At 50.0% G+C, this 24,315-nt stretch overlaps 2 protein-coding genes across 4 annotated transcripts in view; one reads left to right on the top strand and one right to left on the bottom strand.

The window, feature by feature from the left end:
* XPNPEP3 (X-prolyl aminopeptidase 3) overlaps positions 1-23,783 on the bottom strand; it is a 27,973-nt gene extending 4,190 nt beyond the window's left edge. The window contains exons 1-9 of one of the 3 annotated variants that reach the window (XM_074271790.1): positions 23,448-23,783; positions 20,614-20,730; positions 12,499-12,906; positions 11,061-11,263; positions 9,080-9,142; positions 7,896-8,009; positions 6,482-6,567; positions 5,497-5,677; positions 1,758-1,878 (exon numbers count right to left, since the gene is read on the bottom strand). In XM_074271790.1, coding sequence (XP_074127891.1) covers positions 1,758-1,878; positions 5,497-5,677; positions 6,482-6,567; positions 7,896-8,009; positions 9,080-9,142; positions 11,061-11,263; positions 12,499-12,906; positions 20,614-20,730; positions 23,448-23,631 — 1,477 coding nt within the window. In that variant the 5' untranslated portion in view covers positions 23,632-23,783. Of the gene's footprint in view, positions 1-1,757; positions 1,879-5,496; positions 5,678-6,481; positions 6,568-7,895; positions 8,010-9,079; positions 9,143-11,060; positions 11,264-12,498; positions 12,947-20,548; positions 20,731-22,219; positions 22,379-23,447 lie in introns of those variants that run through there. The other 2 variants (XM_074271791.1, XM_074271792.1) reach the window with 2 other exon arrangements.
* The window catches only part of ST13 (ST13 Hsp70 interacting protein), a 23,839-nt gene continuing 22,219 nt past the window's right edge, over positions 22,696-24,315 (top strand). The window contains exon 1 of the mRNA XM_074271793.1: positions 22,696-23,066. Coding sequence (XP_074127894.1) covers positions 22,957-23,066 — 110 coding nt within the window. The 5' untranslated portion in view covers positions 22,696-22,956. The remainder of the gene's footprint in view (positions 23,067-24,315) is intronic.

Below are 24,315 nucleotides of genomic sequence, written 5' to 3'. Positions count from 1 at the left end.
GCTCTCAACATTTCATTTAGAAAGTGACTTCTCTCCAGAGGAAGGACCTAGCGGGCTAGTGTGGGAGGCACGTGAGCCTGGATTTTGGGGAGCTAAGCAGAGCTTAATGCTGGATCGACTTGCTGTAGCGATGGTCGTGGGTGAGTGTCAAATTTGGAGGAAAACCTATAGTAATCAGAAAGAATGCTTGGATCAAGATGGCGGATTTGTGTTTTTAGCCACAAAAAATGGCAGCCAAGTGCAATATGGTCAATGACAAATCGCCAGAATTTCTGGATGAAGGCGGAAATATTCATTAAATCCACAGCACCCTCCTCCCAAAAGCATGAGCAGTCGTGTAATCTGCCATAAAGGTGACAGAGAAACACAAGTACCAATATTTCAGCTTGTGGCCCCCCAAAGAGGGAGAAACCCAAGAGCTCACAGAGCCAGAGGAAGAAGGAAAGAAAACCTAGATGAGGGGAAGGGACAAGTTAGCCCAGAGGAAATTAATTCAATTACAACATGGCTGACACAACTTCTGAGGGACCTTTCCTGAAGCAAATGAAGCTTTAAGAAGTTTTCTGGTGGGTATGTTGGCTCTGTCTAAGTAGATTTCCAGAAACAAGTACATGTATGTATACAGATGTCACCAAACACTTCTTCATTAGCAGAACTAAGATGGAAAACCAAGACAGCATTAAGAAATATTATTCACCAGCTAGACATGCCGATGGATCTGAACACCAACAAACAAAAAAGAAAAAATGCCAATAAGGCTGGTGGCGGCCCACAAAAGCTCTAATACCAAGGACAGCTCTGACGGGTAAAGAGAACAAGTGCAGAAGGGACCCTGCCCCACAAAGGACAGGGCAGGATATTTTAGGTCCCCTCCTGTTTCCACCTCCCTCTCAGACTGTGCTCCTCCCTTTCCACCCGGCTTTCTACATTTAGAATCTAAATCTCGAAGGGGACATGAAACGACAATGACCCAACTTCTGATCCAGGATCAGAAGACTGAAAGGTCCAAAAAGAAACTAAGCCTGTTGAAATCAGGATGTAGGCAGCTCGATGTTGCAGTCAAGTAGTCAATAGAAGTCAGGAGGACTTCAGTTCAAATGTGATCTCAGACACTAAACGCTTATTAAGTGGGACCTTAGATAAGTCACTTAACCCCAAATGCTTCACTGCTTTACCTCCTTCCCAAAAAAGGAAAAAAAGAAAGAACGGGGAAAGTCAGTATGTAATTTTCAGACCCCACTGAGGCACTCAAGAGTCTCTCAGCTGATAAGAGGACCCTTTTCTTGCTTGTTAACTGGCTGAATGAAGGAAGAGTGGGCAAGGAGTTACAAGGGGAGGAATTTCAGCTGTATTTCAGTCAGCATCTCCGTCTCAGATCTAGATCAGAACTCGTATCTACACCTACTGGGCTCTTCATCAATCTGGAAGAGGCTTAAGGAGATGCTTAGGTCTAACCTACTAGAACCACGACTCCAAGGGAAATGAGAATGGTCTTCCAATATCTGGGGGGGCTTATGGGAATCCCCTCAAACAGGAGGCTGTCCCCAGAATTTCTCAAACACTCCAGGGCCCTGAAAGAGCAGTCAGAGACTTTTGTGTAGGGAGTCACCATGACCATTCAGAGAGACGCCTGGGAAAAGGGCCATTCTCATCCTGGCCTAAAGCAAACAGGGGGATAACTACTTTGGGGAGGGACGCTTCATCATGCTCTCCAAGCACCTTCTGCTCAAGTTCCAAGCATACTAAAATGTTCTCACCTGGCTCGATGGTGACCACCATGCCGGGCTGGAGGGGCAGTGAGCGGGACATGTCCGGCGTGTCATGGACATCCATGCCAAGGTAATGGCCGACGTGATGGGGGCAGTATTTCCGAGCTGCCTAGAAGAGCAAAGAACCTGGGTCATCACCACAGAAATGACTAAGCCAGTGAAGGGGAAACTGTCCTCCCTACAGAGACTGCCGCTTAGACCTAGGATTCACACGATGGCTCCTGTTATGTGAGCTGACTTTGAGGGAAACTCTAAGCTTGCTGGGAGACAGTCCAGAGGCTCCCACCAGATTTAATTTATTATAAACCTCTCCATTCAGGACTCCTGGGAAGGGAGATCCTGGGCTGTCACAGACAGCTTTCTGTCCCATTCCCAAGCAAAGTGTTCCTAGTTTAATTCCACCCAAGGAACATACTCCTTGCTACTCTTTTTAAAAGGCAGCAAAGCCAACTTTCATTTATTCAATGAAAATACTGTAGGATTTTTTTTTAAGAAAAGTCTTCTTTAGGAACTATGGCAAAGAGTAAAGAAAAATTAGCCATTTTCCAATCAATAAATAACTAAAGAACATGAATAGTTTTCAGAAGAAGTAATCAAAGCCATCAATATTAAAAACATCTTTAAATCACTAGAATTGGAGAAATGAAAATTAAAACAGCTCCAATGTAACTTGCTACTCTAAAAGGCAGCAAAACAAGTTTTCATTTATCCAATAAAGATGCTGTAGGATTTTTTTAAAAGAAAGATCTTCCTTAGGAACTATGGCAAGAAGTAAAGAAAAATAAGCCATTTTCCAATCGATAAATAACTAGAGAATATGAACAGTTTTCAGAAGAAGTAATCCAAGTCATCAATATAAAAAATACCTCTAAATCGCTATTGATTGGAGAAATGAAAATTAAAACAGCTCCAACATATCACCTCTCACCTTTCAGAATGGCTAAGATGACAGGAAAAGGAAATGATAAATACTGGAAGAAAGGTGAGAAAATTGGGACACAAATACACTGCTGATAGAGTTGTGAACTGATGCAAATATTATGGAGTACAATCTGGAACTATGTCCAAAGGGCTAGGAAACTGCAAATCCTTTGATCCAGAAACTACTAGGTCTGTATCCTAAAGAGATCAAAAAAGAAAAAGAAAAGGAAAAGGATCCACATATGCAAAAATATAGCAGCAAAAGATTGGAAATTGAGAAGATGTCCATCAACTGGGGAATAGCCGAATAATTTGTGGCATATAATTATGATGGAATACCGTTCACTGTACAATAAGAAATGACAAAGGACAGCTAGGTGGTGCAGTGGATAGAGCACCAGCCCTGAAGTCAGGAAGACCTGAGTTCAAATCTAGTCTCAGATCTCAGCCACTTAACACTTCCTAGCTGTGTGACCCTGGGTAAATCACTTAACCCCAATTGCCTCTGCAAAAAAAAAAAAAAAAAAGAAAGAAAGAAATATAGCAGGATATTTTCGGAAAAACTTGGAAAGACTTTTATAAACCAAAGCAAGCTGAAGTAAACAGAACCAGGAGACATTATACACAATTAACAGCAATACTGTATGATCAACCATGACTCACTTAGCTATTTGGATCAGTAATGACTCAAGTTAATTGGTCCAAAGGATCCATGATGAAAAATACTACTCCTATAGAGACACAGAATTGATGAACTCGAAGTGCAGATTGAAGCATCTTTTAATTAACTAATTGGTTTTCCTTTAAAAATGGTTTCCTAACATGACTCATATAGATATATGTTTTACATGATTTCACATGTCAATGGTACCTATTATTGCTTGACTTTTCACTGGGTGGGCAAGTGGAGATTTGGAATTGACTAGAAGGAGAACATTTGGAACCAAACAAAAATTTTGAAAAATTAATAATATGAACACTTCTCTCCTCAAATTAAAAAACACACTCTGCTCTTTCTCTCCCTGACAAGGGACCAGATATTTCAGGATAATAGGAAAAAAAAACCCCCAAAACAGCAAAGCCAGATGGTCAGATACTGTTGTCCTCTGGAGAGTTAGCCCTTATGCCCACTACCCTTCAGAGTGCGTGCTCTCTCTCTCTCTCTGTCTCTGTCTCTGTCTCTGTCTCTGTCTCTCTCTCTCTCTCTCTCTCTCCCCCTTCCTTTCTCTCTCTAGAAGGTCCCGTTGTGATCCTGGGTTGCCACTCCAACTTTTACTGTGAACCCTTGCACAACATTTAGTTCTAACTACGTGTCTTGTCCTAGGTCCAAAATCTTCCCCACTTTTAGCACTCCTGACAAGGAGTCCTAGCTCATCTGAAACCCAGATGAAACTAATTCCTCCAGGACACCCACCCACTCACACCCACTCTCCCCTGGGCCACTCACTGAGTCCCAGCTCTCTGTTCAGGCTCAGAGGCCAGATCTACCCCCTTGGCAGAAATCTACAGATGGCTGTCCTCTGGTTCTGAGCCTTTCCTGCTCACAAAAACTACAATGAATGCAGACTCTTTCGACTCACTAGGAAATGAAAGTTATTTCAAACCTGCCCAACCTTTAAGTGTGAGGAGGAAGTTGGTTTTAATTTTTTCTCAGCAGTACTTGATTTTTCTAATTCCATGTAAAGATAGTTTTCGGCATTTTGTATTACAAATTTTTTCTCCCTTCTCCTTTACCTGTTACTTCCCCAATAAGGCACGCAATCTGATAAGAGTTTATACAATCCTTTTAAACATATCTGTCAATTTGTGCAAGAAAAATCAAGACCAAAAGGGAAAAAAAAAAATCATGAGAAAGAAAAGACAAACAAAAAAAGGTGAAAATACTCTCCGCTTTGATCCATATTCAGTCTCCATAGTTCTCTCTCTGGATGCAGATAGCATTTTCCATCCTAAGTCTATTGGAATAACCTTGAATCACCTCATTGTTGAAAAGAGCCCATCATAATTCCCTTACTCCCACATGCCATACCATTCCCCAAACTGATGGGCATCTACTCATTTTCCAATTCTTTACCATCACAAAAAGAGCTGCCACAAACATTTGAACATGTGGCTCCTTTTCCCTCTTTTCCAATGGAGATTGTTATTCTAATTCAAATCACTCCCTTTGGTTCTCATGTTAAGCATTTGCTAGTAGCTAAGACAAAGATTCTGGCATTGACAGCAAAAAACTGGCTGTTTACTAAGTTGCCTAAACCGGGAGGAATTTGGGACTTTTGTTTTCAGATAAAAACGGTTCAGGGAAACTCCGGGGAAGAGGGAGATCTTCCATCTGTAACATTTCCGTGATAAAACTTGCAACTTTCTCCCAAGTAGAGCCTTTTAATTTACAATAAATTCCATTTGTGTGAGATTTGGACAAAATCTTCCAAAAAGGGAACAATATTAATCCTGGTGACCTTCAGCACACTGGGTAGCACACAATAGGTGCCTAATAAATGCACAAGCTTGTGAGCTCTCTCTCTCTCTCTAGCAGAATATTAACTAGTAAGGTGTCCCAACCGGTTTCACTGCAAAGAAATCTGTACAGCCTGTGCCTGGCCCTTTCCCAGCCCTCTGATGCCCACAAACCACCATCTTGGTAAGGGATAAAGGGCTTTGCTTGTGGCAGACAGGGCTGCCCCCTGCTGACAGGGCCAGGTAATTATCTCCATGGGCTCTGGAAGAAGGAGCCTTTCCTTGGTCCTTAATGGGCCTCCCATTGACTGCAGTCTCCTGAGGTGGTGCCCTGTGTGAGGGTATGTACCTTGATGGTGCCGTTGACCCGGTAGCTGCTCAGTGCCCGGAGCTCCTGAAGCTTCTGCCCTATCAGGGCCAGCATGTGGTTGTAGATGTCCTCCAGGCTCTTTCCGGGGCGGCACAGGGCCAGGCATGCCTTCTGGACATCCAGCACAGCTTCATAGAGCTCTGCCTGGGCTGCAGAGAACCTGCAGAGAAGGGAGAGGCTCACTTTACCATTACCAAAGGGAATGGAGGAAAACATGGGGCACCAGAAATGATTAAAGCTTGAAGAGGGGTGGGGACGCTGTCATAGCTGTGATGGCTAGTGGGCGATAGGGCATTTAGGAAAGACCAGAAAACTGGGACTCTCACTATGGGGCACCACTGATGTGACTGCGGGCAAAGCCCTGGGCCTCAACTGCCTCATCCGTAAAATCAGGAAGTCCAACTAGATGCCCCTAAGGTCCTTCCCTGACCCAGATCCAGGTTCTAATACAGGGAGCTTCTGGTGGGCAGGAGGGCACACATGAGAATCTACAGCACCCAGCGCAGCTCCTGGCACCCAGCAAGTACTTAGGAATGCTTGCTGAGATCCCATGACTAAGCGTCACATCACTGGTCTGCTTTCAGCACCTTGAAAGGTGAGCCTTGCCATCAAGGTCTATGGGTGACAACAGAGGGGAAGTCTCCCTGTGCTCCATGTCCCTGAGGATAAGCTGCAGTATGCTTCCTATGAGTGGGAGTGAGACCCCCCAAGTGACATGTGAGTCCATGTCCCAGAAGGCTGTGAATGGGGCCAAACAGGGCCAAATGGCTCCAATGGGGCCCCCCTCCCGGGACAAGGGCAAGGCCCTCGGGGTTAGGCCTCCTGACTTTGCCTGTCCAGCCTGGTGACAATAACTTTGCTCTGTCCCCACCCACTGGCCCACCCCAGAATTGCAAATCGCTCTCTGTAGGGGAGCACCTCCAAGGAGCCTTCCTGCTGGCGCCATCCGGGTCCTGGGGCCTACCTCCCATTGACAGGCCAGGTCCGGGTAATGTCGCTCACGTAGCCAGAAGTTTCACAGCCTCCGTCCAGTAGCACCAGCTCCCCATCCTGCAGGGGTGGAGAGATGAGCAGAGTTGGGGGAGACCAGAACAATACTTTGCACTTAGTTTGTGCTGCTTCTCCCTTTTTAATGGGCCCAATTTAAAGGAAGGAGAATCTTTCCTGGGCCTGGCCAAGAACAGACATATTCTGTGGAGTTTTCTGCTGTTTTTCTCCTGCCCACACAAGTGGAGCTCCAGGCCTTCTCTCGGCCCTCTCACTTCCCCAAGGGGCCATGTGGCTCATGTGGGGCCTGGTCCACAGGTTCCCGTGTTCCGTCATCTCCACAGGCTGTCTCTGCTTTCCTACCTACACTTTGCATTTTTGCTTTTCTTTTCCTCACCTAAGCAGTGGGGAGAGAACTGACAGACCAGGGGCAGAACTTGATTCTGGGCTCCCATGGGCCCGGCTCAAAGATGAAGTCTTTTCCTCTTCGTGACCCTGGGCATTGGAGCTGTTTGGTGCCAGTGCCCCTAGAGAAAACCCTGAAAGAGGGGCAGCTAGGTGGTGCAGTGGACAGAGCAACACCCCTGAAATCAGGAGGACCTGAGTTCAAATCTGACCTCAGACACTTAACTAGTTGTGTGACTCTGGAGCAAGTCATTTAATCCCAGAAAAAAAGATGAGAGAAAACCCTGAGAAGTGCCCCTGGTGTCCCTAACTTTGAAGTGAGCAGTGGATTTGATACGAAAAGCCGGCCCACCCTATCTGCAAGGATGGGCAACTGCTCCCTCAGCTCATGGATCTCAGCAGCTGTCTCCTTCCTTACATCCTGTGCTGCCCTCGGAGGGAGTGACCAGCTACCTCAGCCACCCATCCTGGATGCACAGTGCCCCCACGAGCAGTGGGGCGGCTGGCTCCATAGCACTGCGTGTTTAAGTCACTCTAAAGAATAAAACCAAAGCTTCCAGAGAACAGCAGACAAGGTAGAGGGGGGCTAGCCAGAGGGAGGGGTGAGGTGACCTTTGCCCAGCAGCAGGCACACTGGTGGCTGCTGCCTGCTAGGTGAGAGTGCCGCATGTGCCAACAGGACAAGGGTCGCCCAACACAGTGAAAAAAGTAGGCGGATCAGCACATGTTGGGAGGGGGTCAAGGGATCCTCTGGGCCCAGTTTTGGGGAACAAGAACCATCTGACCCGACCCATCAAGGGCTTAGAGCCCCATGAGCCAGGTGCCAGGGACACCTACGAAATGGGAGCAGCGCTGAAACTACAGCTTCTCCTTGCTCCCTCGGCACTGCGGGTGAAGTGCTCTGCTAGACCTGGGTCTCTATACCATAGTCCTCTCAGACTGGCAGGCCATCCAGTGTGTGTGAGTGTGGGGGGATTCCCACTTACCTTAATAATTTGGTTGTTCTTCACATAGTGCAAAGTATTAGACCGGTTCCCCCCTGCAACCACAGGGGGGTAGGCCAAGATGTCTGCACCACGAGCCCGGCACTCAAATTCAAACTGCAAAAGGCAGAGACAGAATGAGGACCCGGCCTTGGTGTCCTCCATGCCTGAAGGCGGGCCGTTATACCACTATGTATCACCACTACAACATGCACAATCCCTGTGGGAGGGACCATGGTCCCCAGCGGCTGGGCCAGGCCCCTGCCCTGAGGGGGGCTGCAGGAGAGGGGCTGTGGCCTGTGTTCTGCAGCCTCACCTGCTTCCCCTTCAATTTCAGGCCATTTTTGTTGCCTGGTCATCTGCCCGGCTCCAGCTTTCTCAGTGCCAGCTCCTTCCTTAAGAGCTCATTAGCCACTTACTTCCCGGCGTTCTATTCTCTAAGCCACAGAACTTGGACTCTTAATGGCCCCTTTGCCAGACCTATAATCAGCTCTCCAGGCCTCCTTTTCTATGGACCTCATTCTGGGAAGGCCACAAGTGGCTCCAACTCCATTGAGGGGCATAATGAGGGCAATTATGGACCTTGGGGGAGAGAGGCCGGACTCCTATTCAGGTACCGCAGCACTGTGCTGGCTTATTAAACAGCGGTGTGCCGGGCCTGCTGACGCACACACGCCTTGTGACCTTTTCAGCCTTTCAAATGGCCACCAGCCTACTCTTATGGGGGAAGTAAGAGCTGTGGGCAAGTGAGTCATCACATCACGAACTGCATTCTAGCAGCCCCCAGGATGCTGGGGCAGCATGCCCACTTAGGCAGGTGCCCCCCGGGTCTTCATTGTCAGAACAGCATGTTTTCTTCTTGCCCAAATACACAACCGGTCACTTATGGGAACGTTCATGTAGCTGCTGCTGGCTCTTAGGATGCATAGAACTTCCTAAGCTTAAACGTATTACCTCCTTACCTGCAAAAGGAGGGTGAACCCTGTTCTAAGGCCCCTCCCAGCTCTGATTTTCTTGGTTCCAAGATCTTTCTCTTTCTCCTTCAACATTTCCTATTTCAAGGATTGCCCCCAGCTCTAAGACACAATTGAAGCTCACGGGCATTCCCCACCAGCTTAAGATTATATGCTAACTCCTTAAGAAAGCTTTTCTTCTTCCACAATCCCTTATTTTAATAAAATACCCACCTTTGCATAAAGAAACGCTTCATCCACTGGGGCTTTGCTAGCAAACATGGTCTCTACAAAAGCCTGCCAAAGGAAAAAGGGGCAAATAAGAGTTTTCTTTTATCCAATCCACACTTCCTGACCTAGACATATGGAATACCAAGAACCGGTCCTCCCATTTTCTCAGGCCCAACAGGGATATCGGGAGTCAAGCATGGGCTGCTGAGCCAGAGTGAGAAGGCAGAACTGTTCCCTTCCAGAAGTGCCTTGTGTACCCACACTGCAGGATAGAAAAAGCAGCAAGCCTGGGGTCAGAAACCTGGCTCTGCTCTTACTTTTAACAATTAACTGCTGAGTGGTTTAAAAAAACCTCAGTTTCCTTCTCTGTAGAGGGGGGAATAGCATTACACTTTTAAAAAGTATGGTTGTATTGATGACCTTATCTCTTTCCTCATGGTGGGGATCAAATGAGCTAAGGGATTCCTATCCACCCACTGCGCCACTGAACCAGTATTTCACAAGAAGCCACCATGTTCCAGGCAATATGATGGGTGATGGGGACACCAAGGAAACACTTCGGTCACTGCAGCAGTAGTGGGACACGAGGAGACCAAAGGAGAGGTGGAGACAGATCTCTGGAGGGCACCAGCAAAGGGAGCATCCAGAAAGGAGGCGGCTTCGTGGGGGCACAGCCTGAACGGGGCCTTGAAGAGTAAGGAGGTTGGCTTAGCACATTCAGATATGGGGAAGAACACACCAAGTTCAGGGAACAGGCCATCCTGTGGGGCTGGAGCCCAGGGAACAAGGAGAGATCAGATCAGAAATAAGGCCGGGCTCGGCATGGGGAAGGCCTTGGATGTTACCACGGCTCCTCAGAGGTTACCCTGGTTCACAGAGATCGCCAGATGGGAACCACTGAAGCTTTCTGGGGGAGGGCTGACTCTGTTAATGTATAAAGAATCATCAAAGGAGGAAGCCAGGTGAGGCCGTGTGGGTGTCTTTAAGAACACCGTGCTCCAGAACGGACTCCTCGCTTCTCCTAATGGTCCCATAATCCTCCCAAGACTTCACAAGAGATAGACCCCACAGCAACCTGCCCAGAGGTAATGAGGCAGCAAAAGGACAAAGTTTATGAACTTGGCCAGGGACTCCATTTTATCTCTTTGCAGAAAGAGTGATTCACTACAGCAGCCACAGCTGGGGCCAAAATGGAGGCCGGAGAGTAAAGTCAATGTGGGGAGCTTGTGGGTGGTCCTTTGCAGGGGTTCCTCTGTGCCAAGAGAAGCTCTGAAGCAGCAGCTCTGAAGCTACAGCTAATGTGGTGGGAGGTGAGCCCCCCAAGGCCAGCCAGCAGAATGCCCTCCATCTTCTTAGTTTAAAGCAGCGTGTGTGTGTTCTATCTGTGAATATAACAGCTGGCGATGTCTCTCCCCCTGCCCCCCACCCTCCTGCCCCCTGTCCCTGATGAAGGGCTGGCTATGTCTCCAACATGATTTTCAATCACACCTCAGGTTCTCCTCAAGCATTTGTCGGAGGCCTTGTGGTCTGGATCATGTGGAATGATTCCTTCCCTAGCTCTTATTTCCTAGAAGCTTCCTCGGTTTCCTTGTTTGTAAGATGTGGGGATGGGGCAGCAGCAGCAGAGCTCTAAACCCCCTGCTCCCGTCTCTCAGTCCTGGGGTGGAGCTCCCACAGGGAAAGTTGGGGTCGGGATCCTTGCTATCAGAAGAGTTTCCCTCCCCACTCTGCCGTTCTGTGAGTCTAAACTCTCTTTGGAGACGGGGAGAGGAGGCACAGAAAAAGGGCACAACCACTTGGGGATCTCTGTGGACATGCCCATGACGGAGATCTGAGGAGGCAGATTTCAGGTGATGCTAAGAGCTGTTCCCCCAGGACTTGGGGCCTCCCAAGCAGGAGCTCCCGGAAGTTCTTGTGAGAGACCCTGGCTCATCCATTATCAAAGATATCCCCGGGCAGAGCTGGCGGCTGGGCCGCCGCATACCTGTGATGTCATCCGTCCAGCAGCCTGCAGGAGCGCTATCTCAGAGGGGGATTTGATGAGCCGGAGGCGCTGGATCAGCTGCCGGACAGTTCGCACCCTGTTCTTGCTCCCGGCTTTGGCCTCAGTCACAGGTTTCATGAAATCTGAATGCAGCTGGGCATGCGAGGGCTTGGACCAGTCATACCAAACTGTACTTGTCTCCGCTTCCGAGGAGACCCAAGATAACCGGAGGCAGGGAGAAGAGTGGCAGAAAGACGGCAGGATTACAAAGGGTCGAATGACACCAGCTCCCTGGGCCTGGGGTGTGGCAGGGCCCTACACCACACAAACACCCACTCCCCCCATCAGAACCTCTGTGGAGGGGGCAGGAGGCGGGAAGGACCAGGGCAGGGGCGCTGGCTCTAGAAGTAGTACTGCTATGCTGGGACTGTGTAGGGGGGTGGCCAGGCTTTGGCGCTGTCCCTTCCACAGCTCTGTCTGGGCTCCAGGGAGGAGCCTTTCGTCATCCTGGGAGAAATACTTCTCCCAAACCGTGGTGGTGGGCTACACAGTAGGGGGGCCACCACGTGACCCACTCCTCCCCTAGCAGCCTATCCCAGAGGACTTGGACGCTGTCAGAGCAAACCCAGAAGCAGGGGCCAAGGCCTCGGAGGAGAGTGTGCCAGCCACCTCCGCCGAGTGGCCCCTTCTGGGTGGAGAGCTAGGTTCTTGGGACAAGGGGCAGGGACAGGGCCAGCTTTTTCAGGGGTTTTCTTGAGGGATTGTGACCAAGTTTCCCCCTGCATGAAGCTGAGGACCCTTTTCCCATTCCAGCCCCATCAGCAGGCGCATGGTCTATGAGAGGCTGGTGAGGTGGCCACGCCAGCTGTGAGCAAGTGATTTAATGCACAGCCAGCTAACGGATAAGGGTGTCGGGAGGGGGCAGGTTCTCCAGGTTTGTACCCAAAGTGCAGGAAGCCTGGCCCTCTTTCTGGTTCAGGGTACAAACTCATGGCCTAATTAAGACAGCCTTTAGAGCCCTCAGGCACCAGACAGCAAGTAAGCGCTATTCTATCCACCTTATTTATTTACTAGTCCTGTCCAAAAAACAGGCCAATCACTTCCCTCCTTCTCAAGGGGGAAAAAAAAAGGGAGAAATCCTGGCCTTTTTGTGTCTTCCAGGGCTAAGGACCTCACAGATGCCTCTGGAGGAGAATAAACACCATCCACTAAGTTTCCAGCTTAGAAAAGGGCAGTCTTAGTCCTTTGGGCCACAGAAGAACTACTAGAAATTTGATTTTAGGTGGCAAGGGATCCACTGGATCCCCAAGGAAACCGGTGACCTGGTGGTAAAGGTGGCAAAGGATCCAGCAGGATCCCCAAGGAAAATGGTGACCCAATGGTAAGTAGGGTTCTAGCACCAACATCCCTACGGCTGGCTGCTGCCCCCTGTTGGTACCTTTCAGTTTGGGAATCAGATGCTTGAACTCCTCCAGAGGGAAAGCTTCGTCCACGCCAGTGAGAGCCACAGCTCCGTCAGCCCCTGACCGTGGCCCATCCCAGAGCTCCCGGCTAGGATCCCGCCGGGGAACAAAGAGCATGGCTTTATGAGTGGGCAGCTCCTTGCCAGGGAGGCTCTGAAGGACCAGAATACTGTCGGGCTCCTGGAATCCACAGAGGTACAGGAAATTATTGTCTTGGTGGAAGACGTAGGGGATATCATTGCTCATGTAGAAGGTGGGATTAGAGAGCAAGACCACCGCTTGGTCTGTCCCATTCTGATCTCGGACTTCTTTCTGGATCAAAGTCATCAGTTTGTGTCTACGGAGAGCATATTCCACTTGGGACAGTCCTGGAGTCACCTCCCCTAAGGATGACAAACAATAAGATTGTGTGTTTATGCAGAGCTATTTTATAGATGAGGCGGCCCGAGGCTAAGGACACACAAGCCCCTCAGTGTGCTCCATGGGACTGCTAACACCTCAGAAGTTGGGGAGAGTACCCACGTTTTCCATCTTTGAGCCAGCCCTTCTCCATCCTCTAGGATGAAGGTAGATCCAGAGATGGGGATCCAAGACGAAAAGAATGAGGGCAATGGCCCTCCCCAGCCCAAAGTCAGGAAGGCCCCCAATATCATTCCAAAATGCCTTGGTCTACCAAGAGTCCAATTTCCCTCTAAATTCCAAAACTGTCTGGTTGAGAAGAGACTTACATTCTGGGAGCAGGTTTGCTAGCTTGTAGTACGACTGAAGGGGCTTCCTAAAGAAGGGCTCGACATGGCCTGGATACCGTGGGGAGCCTCCCAAGTTCCCTGAGGCTGCCTGCCTTGGTAAGCACACTCAACCCTTCCTCAGAACCACCAACATGGTTTGTACAATCATGGGGCCCCCAACATTTGTTGGGGAGCCATGATAGAGACAACCAAACTGATGGGGATGGGGAAACGATTACTAGACTAACAATGGGGGTGTTCAGAAAGGCTTCCTTTACATTTTAAAATTAATGGATGGCTGGATATTACCAGACTAACAATGGGGGTTGTCCCAGAAGGCTTCCTTTATGTTTTAAATTAATGGATGGTTGGTTGAAGCTGGAAAGGCATAAACTCCCCCTGCAGTTCATTTGTGGAAAGGCCTCCGGCTCATTTTTGACCCAAGTGCTCGGCTTAGTTTCATCTATCAGTTGATGACATCACCTAGCTCACCATCTTAACGATTGCCCAAGGTGCCCCCAAGTCCGTACTGAGCAGCCTCCTTAGCATCCCCTCTGCCCCTACTCTTGCCCGCATGGGAACCACCTTTAAGAAGTTCCTTTAAAAATGCTAATACCTGGACCTTAGTGAACTATTCTCTGGGGAAGGAGGATACAGAGGAAAGGGACAGGAAATGTCCTTGGTTGTCACTAGAGTGCAGCTTCTCTTTGCCCTCGGCTCACGGATCGGGAGCGGGAATTTGGGAAAAGCCAAGGATTACTAGCTGCTGAATGAAGCTTAAGAGAAGGGACCACGATGGGAATTCCTGTGCGCTTCATGGCCTCTCTGGAGGAGAGTAATCTAGGGCCCAGCATCTTAAACTCTGGGCTGCAACCCTATATGGGGACTCCTAACTGAATGTGGGGGGTTGTGAAATTATGATTTATTATCCCTAAGTGCTTGGTTTGTGTACCTATTTTATATACCTATATACCAGGGAGGATGTAAAACTTTCTTGGGAAAGTTAAGAAGTCCTGGGCTGTGACAAATGGTGGAAAAGACTAACCACTAGAACAGAAAGGAAGGGTCAAAGAGGTGTCTGAGAATGCTTTGTCCAATAAAAGGTAGTGAGGCACTGACCAATTTGGGAAAACCTTTGGCAGCAAGGGCCACAGACACCCAGGGGGAAGGAGGTGGATACAAATCCCTCGAAGTAAAAATAAGAAATCAAGTTCTGGAGCGCCTCAGAGCTGGACTGAACCAAACTGGGCTTAAACCTTTGAACCTGGCTCAAACCAGACAATGAAGGCGAGAGCCAGAAACAAGGTGAAGGGGTATTAGGCCCTGCTCTTACAGCTTGGGGAGCAGCAGACGGAACTGGCTCTGTCAACATCTTGAAGAATTTCTTAGAGGTTGATCCCCAGCTTCCTTCTTCCCAGCCAAAATTCACATCTCCTCCATCTCCTTACTATTTATGAGACCTGACCAAGCAAGCCCCCAGCAGGAGAAGAAAACATGCTTTGCTTGTTCACTTCAGAGGAGATTGTTGGAAATTGGGGAAAAGTGAAGTTGAGGCAACTGGATAATGTGCCTCAAGGGCCAGGCCTGCTCAACAGCAGGAGTTAGGAGGAACCCCTATGGGCTTCCTTAGGGATTCACCCAGAGATCTTAGGCTCTGCCAAGAGTCTGAAGAAGAGAGATTGTCTCCCTGCCCTTACCACTTAATTGTTATGACTGGTTCCAAAGGATGAACTTTGTCACTACAGGGACCCAGAGGACTTTGCACCATAGAATGCAGGGCTCCAAAATGGCCCTGCAAAAGGTGGCTCTGCACTTCAGGATTTGTCCAGATATTCAAGTTTTTCCCCTTTTCCTTCTCATCCCTCTTTGCATCCTGGTCATTCCATTGAGCTTTTCTATTTTATGACCTGGAGAGAACCAGCCACTTAGATGAGCCACGTTGGAGAATACAGAGGCTTCTGGGCTATCTGTGAATTTCCCTTATCCTATGACTGTCATTAGCAACAGAACTGATCATATAAGCAACAAAACATTGATATCGGTACTTAATATGTTCAGCTACTAAGTGCTGGGGAAAGAAAAGGCAAAGGGTCAAAAGCTGGAGTCCCAAATTTAAGGAAGGATTAGAGATACATTTTTAATATCTTTACATTTACTTTAAGCACATATTTATGTCTGGAAAGGATTATCAAACATCAGAACTAGGAGCCTAAAGGATCGTCTATTTTATTATACAGAACAAGAAACTGAGGCTGTAAAAGTTACCCATTCAAGCTGATCAGAGGCAGAAAAGAGCCCCACTAAAATCCTTTAGCATAGTTCAATACTTTAGCACAGGCCTACACTGAAATAGGTGGCTATGGCCCCAAAGGGATTATTAACTGTGTCCTTCCCATTTAAAAACATAAAATAAAAAATGATAAAGTTTATGAAAAAAAAAAGAGGAGAAAAAGGGCTGATGAGAGATAAGAAATGTGAACTTTTGAAGCAAATGTGGCCATTTTTACACTGTGTACAATGGATAGACTGAAAGTCCCAACGCTGCTGTTGGATGAAGTCCAGCTGATAAGACCGAAGCCGAGTAGGCATTATCCCCCCTTATCAAATCATAAATGGGCTCTAAAGAATAAAGAAACCAAAGTCAGGGAAGCAAGTAGGGGCCGCCACCAGGTGATGCAGACTATGACCATACTTGTTTAGCCAATCTAGTTGCTCTATACAGAAACCTCCTCAGCACAAGGGGAGAGAGCTCCCAAGCCAGCCGGCATACCTCCAGGAATCCCGAAGGCACGAGAGCAAGAAAGTCACTTCTCCCGATTTTGTCTGAGGAATGGCGATCCAGAGAGAGAGAAAGGTATGAGCCTCTCCGAACAACTGCTTCCTGCTCGTGTATCCTGAAGTAAGGTGGGTCAAGTTTTATTAAACATATTCTGAAGCTGAACCAGGGAGGTGGTGCAAGACTTTAAATGGTACTCTCTTTGATACTGGGAGATTTAAAAAAAAAAAAATTTCCTCTAGTCATTTTACACAGTCAAACTTTTGCTGTATCTGCTTTTGAAGTAGTTACAATGTGCTTAACTTATCACAAAACTACCACAGGAGAGGGGAAGCCAAAAAAACTATCAAGGTTTCTTCCACCAACAAAACCATGAGCCATTTGAAAATGTAATACTAAAACGTAGTTCACATTTGAAAAAAATCAGACTGCATTTGAGCTATAGGTGTCTTCTCAGTATTACTGTTCATTTTCAAAAATCCTGTTCTTGATAAACATGAAGATAACCTCTTTTCGGTTAAGACTTAAACAGAGGGAACTCTGTCAGGGGAAAATCTGGTAGAAGATTTCCACCACTTTTAGAGAGAGAATGGCAGGTACCTGGAGAATGACAATCCATGCTTGAAGGTGGCCGTTTAAGGTCGGGAGAGCAGGAAAGAAGCACAATTCCCCAGGAAAAAGAGCATGCCCCATTTTGTAGATGAAAAATTGAGGTGGAAGTAGTTTGCTCCCAGTCCCAAGAGCCTGACATGGACCCTCCTGACTCCACGGTGACCTCTGGTGGCCAACAGATCTATAACCTGCTGTTGACTAAATTTTCCCCTTTCTGACAACTAGGTTTTTAAGAGACAAAAGCTTTATTTTTTATTATTTATGACCTTTAGAGAGCCCCCGAGAACCCTAAAAATTCGGAATCTGATTCTTGTCATGTCTCTTCGGGGAGCTTGGATTTATTAGCACTAGTGAGGGGGAGAGAGGTGAAGGGCAAACATGTAATCTTAAAATACCTACATTTAAGAGACCCAAGTGAAGGGTTTGGCCACGTAAGAGTCCCTAGTTTCCCTCTCATCTCTGGCGATATGAAACCTCTAGTTTCCATGACCACGAATCGGCTAACAGGGACTTTCTAAGCACCACATGAGGCCTCCGGTCTCTCTATGCTGTCCGATGTTATGATCAGATACAATCTTGGGAATACGGTCCATGTCACTGACCCAGGGGGCTGTTAAAGAGCTGGGCCTTAACTGGGCCTCTCTCCTTAACCCCGCACTCGCGCTGAGATGTGGATAAACTTAATTGTTGTTGGTCCAGAAGAGGACCAGCACATTAGGGAGGGGATGCCATGCCTTGGAAGGGGAAATGGATGTAGGAGGCAGGGCCATGCAAAGTCACCTGCTTCACTCCACCCTCCCCAACCCAGAGTCAGCTGAGTCTAATGGCCAGATGTAGATCAGGATGACTGGAGATGGTCCCAGATGCAGTGGGAGCCCTGCTTTTTTTTTTTAAGCTCAGTCTGACTGAGGTAATAACCACTCAGTGATTAAGGCGAGGTAGCAACTAAGGCAAAGTATGACCTCTATCACCTCGTCAGAAAAATACAGAATGAATGTGGACCCCTAAAGACGTGGCACTAAAAAGGGAAATGCCTTATTTTCCTTTTTACCATTGATTCCTAGGCTGGCTCCAATTCCATTTACCATTTGCAGAAAGGCAAAGTCTGCCTTAGCTAATAGTTCAAGGAACTTCTCTTGGATCCTCCTTGGCTCCCCTCTCTCACACAGTTTAGACCCCTGATGAGCACAGTGGGTGGAACCTTTCAGAAAGGGCCAACCCTTGGCTGTGCGCCCATCAAGTGGGGTCAGGTAAGCAGCACAGGGTCAGGTAAGCAGCACACAGACCACCTCAGAGATGAGCACCCAGTATTGCCTTTGACCTTTCAGTGACTACTTCTACTGATTTTTTCAGACTTGCCAAGATAATATAATCTAGTAACAAAGAATGTCAGTCAGTTACCATCCATTATGTATCTCCTATGGTCCAGACACTGTGCTAACCACCAGGAAAACAAAACCAGCCCAATGCCAGTCCCTGTTCTCTAGAAACTTACAATTTAATGGGAGTGAAAAGGTACAAACAATACGTATAGAATACAGAGAGAAAATCAGCAAGAAGATACAGGCCTGAGGTTGGGAGTGGAGTTCAGGAGAGGTTTCTAATTGAAGGTGAGACTTGAAGGAAGCTGGAGAAGTCAGAAAAGCAGAGCAGAGTTCCAGTCACAAGGGGCAGCCAAAAAAAAAAAAAAAAAAAAAAAAGCCTGGAGGCTAGTGTCACCTTTAGGGATAAACAAGGAGACCAGGGCCCTGGATCAGAGTGTCTGGATCTCAGATAAAGAGTAAGAAGAATAGAAGGTGGGAAGAGACCACCAGGTCATAAAGGGCTTTACAAGCCAAACAGGGCCTCATGTCAGCCATTGGAGGATAGGCACAGAGAAGTAGCTATTTGTTGCCATCCCATCCCCAACCACTCTATGGAAACAAATAATGTGGTTTTAGATCTGGAAAGAACACTAAACATGGTACACTTTCATTTTTCTTCCCTGCCAAGAGATTCAAAGTTCCCAGATAGTGTACTTCTGAAGTATGGCAGAAGGCAAGTCAATAGGAGGAAAGAAAGAGTTGGGGCTAGGGTACCCCTGCAATACCCTCAGTTTGATGATTTTCCCAGGCTTCAATCTGCTCTGGGCCAGAGCTGTCCCTGAAGCACACCACGCTACTTCTTCCTTCCAGCAGAGGGCAGCAGGAGGACCAAGGGACTCTCCATGAAAAAGTACGCACATGTATGTACCCTTGTAATCCACCCATGTCACCTTGCCAACATGACTGATTATTAAGTGAAGGGTCCAGGAAACACAGTCACCATCTGAAAGTCGTCTGCCATAAGAAATCAACGATTTTCAAAGCGCCTCCATTCTATTTTTTTGGGGGGAGGGGAAGAGTTCACTTGATAGCAGTTCAACAACCATTTCCCTCACCTTCCGACTCTGACAATCTCTGCTTTCTTGGGTAATGAACTGTAATTTCTGAGTCTCAGAAGACTTTCCAGAAAGAGTTCCAGTCTCTGAGATACGTCTGGTGCCATTTGCTGAGTGGAGAAAGTCAAAACAAGGTTCCAGAGGGAGCTGACTTCCCTCACCTGGTCATACATCTGCTCAAGAGTAAGTGTGACTCCTCCACCTTAGCAGGGGGGCAGTCTACCAGTTGGGAAGTTATGTACCCAGCGCTTGCAATGTTCAACAGTTGAGAGGAGGCTGGAGGCAGCAAAAGCAAAGGGAGGCCTTCCCAGGACCCCAAGAAGTGATCAGCATTTGGGACAATCAGGTCAGATACTTATTGTGCACAGATGGTAAAGAGGAGACTCAAAAGAGTAACTAAGCAGGGTCTAACACCAATCGACAAGCATTTATTAAGCACTCATGGTATGCTGGATACTGTGCTGAGAATACCAAGAAAGGCAGAAAAGATTTCCTGGCCTCAAGAAGCTCAAGTTCTAAAGGGGGAGACAACAAATATAACTCAGTAGTCAAAAACACGAACATTAAAAAAATGTGCTGTTTCTATGCCAATGGATGATGTTAACTATAAAACAAAAACAAAACAAACACGAACCAAGAAAACACTTTAGGATGTTCTTATTGGAAAGGCCCTTTGGGTAAGACCACACAACGCTCCTCCCAGTCTCACTGGTTGTACATCCAATGTTCCTAGCCCTTCCCCAGCTCCCTGAGGCCGCCTTCTCAGGAAAGCTTTACAAAGGCAGGGGCAGCCCTGACAAGCACATGGGATATGCCAGGCCTTCTCTCCGCCAAAATTGGAGCTCCTTGCGAGCAGGGCTCTCGATTCCTATAGGCCCAACACATCCATCTCAATATCAAATGATGTGACACCACACAGAGGGCCACAGTCGGATCTTATGCTGTCTTCCATTGCTCATTAAGCTCATCTCTGACACTGTTCCTTTGTCCCAAGGCCTGGAATCACCCCGCCCCCAAACCAGGGTGTGTGTGTGTGTGTGTGTGTGTGTGTGTGTGTGTGTGTGTGTGTGTGTAAAACTTCTTCCTTTTCAGGTTCAGCTTGGGGCCTCCTGTCTATGGAGGCCTTGCTTAGGGCCTTCCCCTTGAGGCCCAATTGTTTTAGCTCTGACTCAATATCCAGAGCCTAGAACGCTGGACAAATACTGCGGTACAGAAGAAAGCTGAAGAACAAGCTCCAAGCAGCCCTTTATGTCTGTCTGATGATGTCTGTCCATCTGCTCTGGGCTCCACCCCTCCCCATCTTCTCTCTCAAAGGGCTTTTGGGAACATCCGTTCATTCAGTAACGCCATCCCACAAGAAGGGCTTCCACCGAACAGCTTAGCTAGCTGCTCAAGCTACCAATGGGTTTTATACTTTTCAAAATCTGATGTGTCTTTTTTCACAAAAACTTACCCCCACCTCCAGTGAGTGTGAACTCATGGGGTTTTACTTTTTGGGTCGTAGAGCAAATACCCATTTGGGGAGATTATTCCTTGGAAGAGGAGGCATCCTTACCTGGCCTGAGAAGGTGTGGGTGTGTAAAGGGGCTGGGCTGGCCTAGATAGCGGCTGGGAATCTTTCTCTCGGGAATAAGTTGGAGGGAGAACCTCCTCTGTGAACAGGGTGTGCATCCTAAGGAAAGAGTAAGAGAGGATGAGGAAAAATAAATATGTCGCAAGAGTGGATAACACAGTTAGTCAATGAGCATTTATTGATTGTCTAAGATGTGCCCAGCCTTGGGATGAGAAAAAAGAACAAAACTTCTCTACTCTTAAGCTTAATTAAGTTCTATCCATTTACACTCCAAGCAGTCAAGTCCTTTATCATAAGGGAAAGTTTTTCACTGTCTCGAGCCCCTCTCCCCCCACTCTTAGACCAAGAATTTCTTCATTAGGTTTATCACGGAAACAAACAGATGGATAACGCTCCGGTGACCCAGAACTGGCCCGGATGGCGGCTGTCGGCCCCAGCCTCTCTGCGCCTGCTGACAAGCAGACACGAAGCACCGTGGGGTCTGGGGGCCCAAGGCTGAGCAGAGACTCCCGTAAGCTGAAACAGCCAAGGATGTTCTTTTTCATCCTTAAAGTGCCACAGAAAGGAGTTATTTATTGCTACTCTGTTAAATCATATGGATGAACTCGCCTCGCTTCCCTTAATGCCCGGACCGGAGCCAAATGAAGGGGGCCCCACGGTGGCAAACGCAGGTGGGGTGGGGACCAGAGGGCCTGCTGGGGGGCAGAGCTTGGAAAGGAAAGACAACCACTTAAGGGACCTGAGAGAGCCCCACCCTGGCCTTCTGGTGAAGCAAAACTAGCTAAGTCGCTTCTGGGGGAGGAGGACGGGGACGGGAAAACCATAAGGAGGTGAGGAGGCTCTTGCAGGGGCCACGCTGCTGACATGACAAATGGATTCCTTCCTTCAGGAGCTCCTCCCCCAGTGGAGAACAGCCTGTGCGCCCAACTGCCTAACCCTGGACCAGCAGCGCGCGTTCTGGCCCATCGGAGGGACCTTCTCCGGCCACCCACGGCCCTCATCTCTCTTCTCCGGCGGCAGCTGCAGTGTCCTCGGCCCAGCTCCGTCAGCCCAGGGGCTTTTCTCCCGCCCTCCCGGCTTTCGCTGAGGGGCTGACCGGAGGCTGGCCTCTAACAAAGCTGGGCTCGCGGACATTCTGGGCCGGTGCCCGGCCGGGCAGTCTCACGGGGGCGGGGCCGGGGCCACATGCACCAGGACAGAAGCCACACCTGGGGGTCTGAGCCTGAGCCGGCCGGGCCAGTCCTGCCTGACCAGCACCTGTAGCCCCCACTTTCCATGCCTCCGAGTGTTTGGGAGGGAAGGCCGGGGTTGACAGCGCTCCCAGGCCCTCCCCAGAAGTCACGCCCCTCTTTGGGGTCCCGTCCCCATCGGATCGCCTCGGGCTGCGGCCTCCTTCTTGGCGCGCCGGGGCTGCGAGAACTGCGAGCATTCATTCCGTGGCTTCGCCCTCCTCTGCTCCCGCCCCTCCCACCCCGCTTCTCTTCCTCTCCGGACTCCCGGGAGCTTGGAGACCGGCTCGCCCCCCACCCCATCCGAGCCTCCGTTTCTCCTTCGGCGCGCCCTCGGGCCGAGACGGCTCGGCTCTAACCTGCGAGGCGCCGGGCGCTCCTGGTGGCGGGCCCGAGCCGGGGGCCCGAGAGCAGCCAGGGCATGGCAGCCAGCCCCTCGCGCGCGCCGGACCGCAGCCGCTAGCGGAGGCGAGCGCCGCGTCGCCGGGAGACCGAGGCGCTTCCGGCCGCGCAGGCGCGCAGGGCCGGTCGGGGCCTCGGGCCTGAACAGCGCGCGGCGCGCGGCGATGGCGTCACAGGCATCCGGCCCTGTGGCGTCCCGGGGCGCGGCCCCGCCCGGCGCCACTCTAAGGCTGCCTTCCGAGAGCGCCTGAGTCCAGCCTATCCAACCCGCTGCCCGCCGCCAGCCCACCGGCATCCACCAGTCGCGGGAGTCAGCAGCAGCATGGGGGGCAGTGGAGGCGTGTGCGCCAAGCACGGTTGCGCGTTCGGGCAGGCGACGAGCTCGCCCGGGGGGCTTCTAGAAGGTTCGTGCGCAGGTGCGATGGGGCGGGGCGCGGGGGAGGAGCTGCCGCCAAGACCCCAAGGCCCCACGAGACTGTCCGGAAGGCGGAGCTATCTGCCGTTCCGGACCCTGTCCGCTCCCACGTCGCGCGTCCGCCTGCCCACCGCCTCCGTCTCCTCCGTCTCGGCCAGCGCCCGCTTGGTCACGCGCGAGCAGCCGCCCGCCGCCGCTCCAGCGCCCGCCGCTCCGGCCCCCGCCGCCCCGGCCTCGGCCCCAGTCCCGGCCTCGGTCCCAGCTCCGGCTCTGCCCGTCATGGACAGCCGCAAGCTCAGCGAGCTCCAGGCCTTCATCAGGCTCTGCCAGCAGGACCCGAGCCTTCTGCACACCGAAGAGCTGCGGTTCCTCCGGGAATGGGTGGAGAGGTGAGGCCTGACCCGGGCGGGACCGTTGGGAGAGCGCGAGAGGCCAGGAGGCAAACGACCGCTCTGCCCCGACCTGCAAAGATGACCCCCCCACCCCCACCCCCGTGGTGTAGGGGCGCGGGGGCCCGGGATGCGCGAGGGGAGGGGGAAGGGAGCGCGTGCCCGGGCTTGGGGGGGGGGGGAAGGTTCTGGGCACGCTAGGGGGAGGGGCAAAGTTCTGAGTACGCTAGGGGGAGGGGCGCGCGTGCCCGAATTGCGCAGGGGGAGGGGCGCGCGTACCCAAGCTGGGCGGGGGGCGCTTGCTTGGAGCGGGCCAGGACGAAGGGAAGCCTAGAGGCTCGTGTGCCCGGGCTGCGCAAAGGGGGGGACAGGGGCGCCCACCTTGTTTTCCCCCTGAGGACGCTTCCTGCTCTGTTCTGGGGCCCCTCTGGAAGGCTGGGGTCCGCTGCCCTCCTGGATTGGATGGGAGGGGCGTGTCCGGGGTAGAGGTGGGCGGGGCAGGGGCCCCTGCAGACCTGCCAGTCCAGGCCGAGGTGGGGCTGGAATGGCGTTTAGAGGTCACCATTCAGGCCAGTCTGCTCATTTTTCTAGGAAGGAAATCATGAGGGTGGGCGGTTCTGACCAAGGTCACCCAGGTGGTCACGGATCCAGTCCGCGGGCTCCTGGGCCACGTGTTAGGTTTGGACCCCCTGAGGTCCAGGAGCTCCATTCTCAGGTGGCAAAGCCTCTCCGGTGCTTTTGAGTTTATAAAAGTATAGTAGTTTGTGACGTTAAACCCGTTGGCAAGGAGCGGGACCTGGATTGGTCACTGCAGAGGAGCTGAGTTTGGTTGCCTTTGGCGTTGTTTCCATAAATCTGCTCTTCCTCTGGTGCCTACACACCGTGCAAGACTGTCCCACTCCCCTGCTTGCTCTTTGGGGATCTCAGCTCACCCTCTTCTGAGAGCTTGCTTTGGGAGGGACGTTGTGGGAGCCCAGGGGTGGCCTGCATTTCTTGTGATAACTGGTTCAGCCCTGTTGACTATTTGTACTTGTTCTCCTATTTTTAGTCATTCTCATTATGCCTTGGGGTTTTTCCTAGAAAGTTCAGGCAGAGTCCTTTAATCCATTTGATGGATCCTCTGAATCTGGGAAAAAAAAAAAAAAAAGGCACCGGGACTATCTACACGGTGATTGCAAGATTTTTGCTAAATCAGATTTTGGCTTTTGGCACAAACTGTAGCATCTTCAGTGTAAAAAAAGGTTGTATT

The sequence above is a fragment of the Sminthopsis crassicaudata genome, chromosome 5 (genome assembly GCF_048593235.1).
Source record: "Sminthopsis crassicaudata isolate SCR6 chromosome 5, ASM4859323v1, whole genome shotgun sequence".
NCBI classification, from domain to species: domain Eukaryota; kingdom Metazoa; phylum Chordata; class Mammalia; order Dasyuromorphia; family Dasyuridae; genus Sminthopsis; species Sminthopsis crassicaudata.
The sequence above is the reverse complement of the archived record's forward strand: the minus strand, read 5'-3'. Positions and strand labels throughout refer to the sequence as shown.